The following is a 9,199-nucleotide window of genomic DNA, read 5'->3' as shown; positions in this document are numbered from 1 at the left end:
ATCAGCATATTTGTTTTTTTACATCAGCATATTTGTTACATCAGCATTGAAGAGTCCTTGCTATGAGTTGTTGTTATTAGGTGTCATCGAGTTGGTACTGACCCATAGCGACCCTATGCACAACAGAACGAAACACTGCCTGATCCTGGGCCAACCTTACTACTGTTGCCACGATTGAGTCCATCGATGCTGCCACTTCATCTTGTTGGGGGGGGTCTTCCTCTTTTTCTCTGACCCTCCATTTTACCAAACATGACATCCTTCTCCAGTGACTTGGTCCTTCCTGACAATATGTCCGAAGTATGAGAGAGGAAGTTTGGCCATCCTGTCCTCCAAGAAGCACTCTGGCTTCACTTCTTCCAAAATGAATTTATTGGTTCTTTTGGCCGCCCATGGCACCTTCAATATTCTCCTCCAACACCATAACTCAAAAGCTTTGATTCTTCTATGGTCTTCCTTATTCACTGTCCAGCTTTCACATGCATATTAGGTTATTGAAAATACCTAATATAGTAAGGCGCACCTTACTATCGCTGCTTAAAACAGAGTACCTTGGAAGAGAACACATTGCTGATGAAAATTAGCCCACCTCTTCATTTTTTTTCCATTCCACAAACTTTTATTGAAAACTAATGTGTCAGGTTGTGTCAAATGGAGGTTGTTGTTGGTTATGTGCCGTGGAGTCGCTTCTGACTCATAGTAACCCTGCATAGAATTCCTGAGACTGTAAATGTTTATGGGTGCAGAAAGCTTCATCTTTGTCCTGTGGAACGGCTGGTAGTTTCAAACTGCTACAATGTTAGCAGCCCAGGTCATAACCACTATGCTACAAATGAAGGTAGGGGGAAATAAAGACATAAAACAACAACAACCCCTCAGTGCCTGCCCTCAAGACATGTGCGTATTCAGCATTCATTAATATCAATAAAATAGCAGTTTTGTTGACCTTGTCAAGTGCTGTAGAGTTGATTCCTACTCATAGGGACCCTGTGTAGAGTTTCTGAGGAGTGGCTGGTGGGTTTGAACTGAAAACTATAAGGATGGCAAACCAGTGCTTATTCTACAGCACCACACCAGGGCTCCAAAAACAGCAGTTGTTGTTGCTGTTGTTAGGTGCCTCATCTTTTTCTCGCCAAATCACCGGTAGTTTTGAACTGTTGACCTTGAGATTAGCAGCCCGACTTGTAAACACTATGCTGCCAGAACTCTTAAAAATAGCAGTGGAAAGATATAAACTTTGGTCCTTGGTAGGTTTCCCAATATTGAACTATTTAGATCTTAATTGCAAATTTACATTTTTGGCTTTTGCAACTGCTTGCTAGTAGAGTTGAAGAGTTGATGTTTTGTCCTAGGCTCTTAATTCTATCATAATACATGTGCAATCCTCTCTGGGGAATAGATTCTAGAAGTTACCCTCCCATAGCCATCCTTTAGTGACAATACAGCCATTTCGTATTCACTGTTATGGACTTGGGGGCAGTATCACACAATTTTACTGAGACACAAGTAGTTATGGGATACTCTCCACCACATGGTTCAGGAGAGAGGATGGGACTACCACATGGCAGAGTTGGAGCTGCTTGCCAAATCTTCCAGTAGTTCAAAAACAGTTGGCCCGTTTTCATTTTAACTACTCTATTAATTGATGTGAATCCTGGTTGGCAATAATCAGGATGTGAGCTGTCCTGTCAGTCCAGGAAATGATTCTGTTTTAACTGTTCCACAGTGTATATGGCCATATGTTGAATTATAACACAACATAAAGCTTAAACATTTAAATGCCAACTTGTGGCTGCTAGTTCCTAATGAGTCGTGTTCTTGTAACACTGTCTTCTCCCAATCTCTTCAAATCTTATGGTCATATCTGCCACTATCTCTTTGAAATGATGAGTCTGACATTTTCTAGCTCTTGGATTGAACTTGTCCAATGTGCTCAATTTACCAGTTGAAATTCCTGTAGTCAGTAGCTTCAGAATGTAATGGTACAAATTATTGAATTTTCTCTGAAAAGTTTAGTAAAAGTGATTTCTCAGAAAAGATTAGATTCTCTCCGGGTATTTTCCAAGGGAATACATGGTAATGTGCAAAAAGTCTTAAAAATAGACATTTACTTTTTAAATATTTAGTAACATTTTCCCAATATGACCAGCAAGAAATGACTCAACCTTATAAGAGCATGAAGAGCAGCCAGGTCTTGGTACCCAAGCTTTCTTCTTGACTACTGTGTGTGTTTGCTTCCCCCAGCAGAGTTTTATGCACTTTCTCACTTAGAATTTAACTGGCATCTCAGTTGCATTTTGTGCCCTGAAACTGGCAAAGTCCTTGGTCAGACACCCCTAACTCCAGTTGGCTTTTATACATATTTCCTTCATTTCCCTTATTCTAGATCTACACTGTCTCCTAGAATTCACCTGGAGCTAGAGCTTCCTTTAAAGTTCAATAGAACCATAAATATGAACCTCAGTTTAGAGGTGCAGTCATTCCAGAACTCCTTAAGAAAAAAGAGATGTGTGGAATGTTGAGAGTCACTTTATTTCCATATGAAATAAATGCATTGATGAGTGAACATGATGGTGCTGAGCCAGAAACTGCATCCAATACCTAATCCCAACAAATTCCTGATTTGATTTGGTGGTGGGTGTGAAGTGTATGCAAGTGTGGGAGGAATAGGTCTGCTTCAGATGACTGCATTTGGCACTGGGCAGTGATAAATGTTTGATAAGGACTGGGCATCACTCTGGAATGCTGTATTTTCTCTAGAGAGTAGAAATGAGTTTTTGGATGTTATGTTAATGAAGACGCAAATGTGTAGCTGCCTTCTGGGTAGAATTTATATGTTTTAAGAAATTCCTCAGAAGGTCAAGCTTCTTTTTTTTGGAACTGTACATCAAAGGGTGAACCACAAGGTCTGTGGTTCAAACCCACCAGCCACTCCTTGGAAACCCTATACAGGGTCGCCATGAGTTGGAACTAACTCGATGACACTTATAACAACAGTAGGTAGCCAACAATTTTGACTTGACTTGTGTCTTTAAGCAGATGCTGGCTTACCCATGTGGATATATGTTGCCATAATCGATGTTGCTTTAGTTTTCCATATTGTAGTGATTTTATGGGAGTCCTGGTGTGGCACTGTAGGATAGCACTGGACTGCTAACCTCAAGCTCCTTGGTTCAAGTTCTTCAGAAACCCCTATACAGGGTTGATAGGAGTCAGAACCTAAAGCATTTAAAAACAACAAAACAATGAGTTTATAATGTCTCTCAAAACTTGCAAAAATAGTGTGGCTACCTGAATATTTCTTAAGATGTGTGCTTTCTGTTTCGGAGCTATGAAAAGGAGTTGGCCTTTGGAGTGCATTGTTGTGGAGGCCGGCAGAGAATAACAATCTGAGAATGCTCTTATTCTGAAGGTTATGTTTTGTTTATTCTAAAAGTTAATTTTTGTTAAATTATATCTAAGCCATGATCCTTTAAAAAGAATTTTAAGATATCAGATATAATTAAGCATATCCATTAAAAAAATTTAGAAATGGGATTATATTTATATATATGTATACAGTTTCCCTTGTCTTGTGACATACCATATACTGAAATGCTAAATTCTTGGAACAAGATTATTCCTATTTGTACAAGAGCCAAATGTACAAGAGCCATTTCATTAAATTTGCCCACAGAGATCTTTTGACCCAGATCTTAGTGTAAGCTGCCATCTTATTTTCTTTAAAAGTTGTTCTTAATATCAGTAATCATGGAGAAGGTAGATTAGCGAGTTCCCAAGAAGTTAATATTTTTGAGATTTCATGAATGATCTGTTTGGAAACCAGTTGTGGCACTTTGTCAAACCATGCTGGCTGCCTTGGTGTGTATATGTGATTCCAATCTGTTTTGCAGCCTCAGTTTTTGAGACTGTATCCGGCAGCACACTGCCCACCTGTTTCCACATCAAATCGGCACCTGTTATGCTTCTCAAAAATTGTTTTTTTCCTCTCCTGTGTGTGTATATATTTTTTTTAAAAAAATGAAGATTCTACATTGTTTTCAAATAGGAAACTCACCAAAAATTTATGACTTATATAGAAAGCACTGGACCGCAATGTCGGTTCAAACTCATCAGCTGCTCCTTGGAAACACTATACAGGGTCGTTCTGAATCATATCTGACTCGACAGCACTTATAACAACCACATCAGTTGCTCAGAATATATAGGTTGTCCCATCCAGATTTAGCCCTCTTTTCCTTTGGAAACAAATTATCTGTTGTTTTCCCATTTGGCACTTGTTGTTGTTAAGTACTGTGGAGTTGGTCCCGACTCATAGTGACCCTGCACAGGGTTTCTGAGGCTGTAAATCTTTAATGGAGCAGACAGCCCCATCTTTCTCCTACGTTCCGGCTGGTTGTTTCGAACTGCCGACCTTAAGATTAGCAGCCCAATTCATAACCACTACGTTACCAGAGCTCCTTTGGCAGTCCATTTGGCACTTAGTGAATGTAAATTACAAAGATGTTTCAGTTCATAAGCAGTCAGTCTACTGGAAAAAAAAAAATAGTGAAAATAGGATGAAAAGAGCCTTGGAAATTAGGTACTAAATAGTAGAGTTAATTTTAAAGAACTATAGTTCACACCAAGCCCCCCAGAACCAAGCCCACTGCAGTTGAGTTGGTTTTGACTCAGAGATTTTGTAGGACAGAGTAGAACTGCTCCATAGGATTCCCAAGGCTGTAAATCTTAATGGAAGCAGACTGCAACAACTTTTCCTCACAGAATGACTGATAGATTTTTAGTTAGCACCTACCTTTTAGTTAGCAGTCTCACTTAAGAGTAGTATTAAAAAAAATGGATATTTCTTGTTACCAACCAGATACCTAAGTGAATGTATGCTGTGTGAAGAGGTGGGGAAAACCAAGAAGTAGGAACAGTCTCTGCCCTGATAGTATACAGTGCAGAGGGATAGATGCAACATTTCCATATGAAACATTAAATAACCTTAGCAAGGATGCCACAAGAAAGTAGACAAGGATGCATTCACAAGTGGTGCATGCTCACAAAATGCTATGTTCACAAAGGAGGGAGAACATAATCCTGTGTGTTTGTAAAGCTTCATGAAAGAGGTGGGATCAAGCAGACACAGTGCATCTCCTGAAGGAAACCAAAATGAGCAAAGACATGGAGACAGGAAAATATATCATTGTGTACTAAGCCTCTTGGGTTTAACTAGAAAATTAGTGTAAACCAAGAGTGGCAGATAAGCCTGGATAAGTAAATTGGGACTGGATTATAGAGGCTTTGCTGATTTATCACAGGGAAAAATATACACGATATTCAAGAGGATGCCATTTAAATACATTTGTTTTAACATTCAAATAATAAGATTTAATGATACTTTCCCTCATCAGTGTCCAAGAAAGGTTGCTGTAATGTGTGGATTTATGTTCCCAAGGGAAGAGTGCTCAAGCTTTTAAGATTTTGGAAAAAAGCAGTTTGCTCATTATGGTGTGTTTAGATGCAGTTTTAGCAATAAGCCTGCTGGGACAGTGCCTGTTGGTTTATTATGCATCCCTTTTAATTTTTGTTTTGTTTTTCCCTACAGGTGCTTGTGTCTACCAGGGTTCCTTGGTGGAGGTAGGTCATTCTTAATATATTCAGGTTTATTTCTTTTGAATATGAAATGCTTGATTGAGATGACTGAGTGAGGTGACCCTATTAGTCATAAAAAAATGTTTATTTCCCTTCACAGTCTGAGGATTATCCCTCATCCTGGCACACTCATGCTCAATTATTTAATACTTTTTCCAGGGCAAATTAGTTTCATTCGGATACTCGAGTATCGGATGAGAAGTTCAAATGCTTAACACACAGTTTGCATTCTGTGGCTGTTCTTTGTGTCCTTTCAATCAGAGAGAACATTAGATCCTTTTCTCTTGTCAGATATGAACTACGGCACACTTCGTTTTTCTTTCTGTTGCGTTGACTTCCTCCTTGGAACCTTCTCCCTTCCAAAATAAGTGTGATTATTGAATTCCATGGAATTTGGAGAATTCCTGCCAGTTGCTTTGAATTATCAACTTAAGTTTTAATAAACAACAAATAAATTAACATTTTATCTGTGAACTTTTGCCATGTGGGTTGGAATTGATTTTGAATTTAATGTCAGGATGACTTGGGGGAAAAGCAGATGCAAGCCTCATGTGTTTCTTTCCATTAATAATGTACTATGGTGCATAACAGAGTGTTAAAGCCTTATTGAAAATACTGTCCGTACTCCATCAACTCTAATAAATTGTGTGACAAGTCATTCGTCACCACTTTTTTATTTTGGTTTAATAAATTCTGTAATAAAACAGAAATGACATGGTTGGAATGGGCTTGCTCATTTACATTACAACCTACTATCGACATGTGTGATATTAATAAGTCATCTTGGATTATCCTTGTGGTGCTGACATAGAGTGGAATAACTGAAATATCCAAGATACTACTAGATTAGTGTAGAAGTTCATAGTAATATTCTTGAATTTGAACGGTATATAATATAGTTACTGCTGTAGCGATTTGTGCAGCTTTTCTTCCTTGTATTTTCCTTTAAACAATCAAGAGAAAGCCATTTCCCTTTTTCTTCTCATTTAATGCCCTTAAAGTTAGATTTTTCTTTTGGCTTGTTTTTTAATACATCTTACCAAACCCAGAGAAAACCCACTGCTGTCAAATTGATTCTGAATCATAATGACCCTGTATAGGGTTTCTAAAGCTGTAGAACTGTACGGAAGCAGAAAGACTACTCTTTCTCTCATGGAACAGCTAGTAGGATTGAACTGCTGACTCTGTGGTTGGCAGCCCAGTGCTTATCGTACAGTGCCACCAGGGCTCCTTTTAATATGTCTTCTTGTTGTTGTGAAAAGCTGTCTATCTAGTTGGTTCCCACCTATAGCGACCCTGTATAGGGTTTCCGAGGAGCAGCTGGTGAGCTTGAATCACCAACTTTGCAGTTCAAACGGTTTTGCAGTCTGGCACATTAACCCACAGTGCCATACCAGGACTCCTTAATATGTCTTGTTAATTTTGTTGAGTACCGGCGATTTGGTTCCAACCCATAGTGACCCTGTATAGGATTTCTGAGGAGCAGTTGTCTTAGGAACCACTTTTTCATCAAAGTGCCATGAAGTTAACTAATCAGTTCTAGGGAGCCATGAAAATATTATGGAGAAGTCAGTTATTTATGATCATGCAGAGAATAGCTTATTGTGTTCAGTATTTCTTAGTTTCTCAGTATTTTTTCATCAGATACCTACAATGTTGTTGTTAAATGCTGTTGAGTTGATTCCAACTCATAGTGATTCTGTACAAGGTCTCCAAGCAGCAGTTGGTGCGTTTGAACTGCCACCCTTGTAGTTCACAGTCCAGTGCTTATCCTACAGCACCACACTAGGTGTCCAGACCTGGGAAACAGGCAGACCATGTTTTACACACCTCCATCCCTGTTTTTTAATGAAGAATCAAGGAAAAGAGAGATTAAGAGATTTCTTAAAGGTAATTGACCGTTAAGAAGTGGATCAGGACTAAATAATTTCTGTCTGTTCTACCTCTGTCTGAAGACAAGTAGCTGGACCACGTATAATGGACTTTACTATGTGTTATATTGAAGTTATGGTGTGGCTCTGTTGGTTAATGCGCTGGACTGCAAGGTCGGTTTGAACCGCAAGGTTGGTGGCTCAAGTTCACCAGTTGCTCCTCAGAAACCCTGTACAGGGTTGTTATGAGTCGGACTGACTCAGTGGCACTTAACAACAACAACAAAAATGTGTTATTTAGGAGTCGTTGAGTGACACAAATGGCTCAATGCTGAGCTACTAAAGGTTGGTGGTTCAAAGCTACCCAGAGATTCCTTGGAAGTAAGGCCTTGCGATCTACTTTTGAAAAGTCATAGCCATAAAACTCTATGGAAAAGACATCCAAATTGGCAAAGAGGAAGTAAAACTTTATCTATTTGCAGATGATATGATCCTATATGTAGAAAACCCCAAAGACTCAGTAAAAAAGCTACTAGATCTCATTGGAAGATTCAGCAAAGTGTCAGAATATAAGATCAGCATACAAAAATCAGTTGGATTCCTCTACACCAACAATGACAGCGTTGAAAAGGACATTAGGAAAGCAATACCATTTACAATAACCAATTACAAAAGGATGAAATATCTAGGAATAAATGTAACCAGAGAAAAAAAGGACTTGTACAAAGAAAACTACAAAACACTACTATAAGAAACCAAAAGAGACCTACAAAAATGGAAGAATGTACCATACTCCTGGATAGGAAGACTTAACATTGTGAAAATGTCATTACCTCCCAAAGCAATTTATACATATAATGCAATCCCAATCCAGGTTCTAATAACATTTTTCAAAAAGATGGAAAAAACAATTACAATCTTTATATGGAAAGGAAAGAGACCCAGGATAAGCAAAGCACTGCTTAAGAAGGAGAATAAGGTTGGAGGCCTATCACTCCCTGACTTCCAAATTTACTACAGTGGTTAAAACACCTTGGTACTGGTACAATGAAAGATACATAGATCAAAGGAACAGAATTGAGATCCAGAAATTAACTCATCTAAGTACAGCCAACTGATTTTTGACAAAACACCTAAATATATCACATGGGGAGGTAATAGTCTCTTCAACAGATGGTGCTGGCAGAACTGGAAAACGATATGCAAAAGATTGAAACAAGACCTTCACCTCACACCTTATACAAAAACCAACTCAACGTGGATTAAAGACATAAATGTGAATCCCAGAATTATGAAGGCCATCAATGAAAAATAGGGACAAATGTGAGGGCACTAATTCAGGGAATACACAGACTACCAAACATTTTGAAACTGACACAAACAAAAGTAGACAAAATAGATGAGTGGGACATACTAAAAATTAAAAACTTGTGCACATCAAAAGACTTCACCAGAAGAGTAAAAAGGGAACCCACATAATGGGAAAAAATCTTTTGCAATCATACATCAGACAAGGGATTTATTTCTAAAACATACAGGAAACTGTAATACCTCTACAAGAAAAAGACAAATAACCCAATTTAAAAATGGGTGCAGGGCATGAACAGATACTTTACCAAGAAGGAGATCCAGGCAGTCAACAAACACATGAAGAAATGTTCACGTTCACTAGCCATTAGAGAGATGCAAAT

General features: G+C 38.5%; 1 protein-coding gene across 1 annotated transcript in view; it reads left to right on the top strand.

Annotated features, from left to right (window-relative positions):
• FRAS1 (Fraser syndrome 1) overlaps window positions 1–9,199 on the top strand; it is a 797,189-nt gene that overhangs the window by 4,871 nt on the left and 783,119 nt on the right. The window contains exon 2 of the mRNA XM_006872899.1: window positions 5,591–5,622. Coding sequence (XP_006872961.1) covers window positions 5,591–5,622 — 32 coding nt within the window. The remainder of the gene's footprint in view (window positions 1–5,590; window positions 5,623–9,199) is intronic.

Source organism: Chrysochloris asiatica, unplaced genomic scaffold (genome assembly GCF_000296735.1).
Source record: "Chrysochloris asiatica unplaced genomic scaffold, ChrAsi1.0 scaffold00214, whole genome shotgun sequence".
Lineage (NCBI taxonomy): Eukaryota > Metazoa > Chordata > Mammalia > Afrosoricida > Chrysochloridae > Chrysochloris > Chrysochloris asiatica.
Note: the sequence above shows the minus strand (reverse complement) of the source record. Positions and strands in the feature narration are given on the sequence as shown.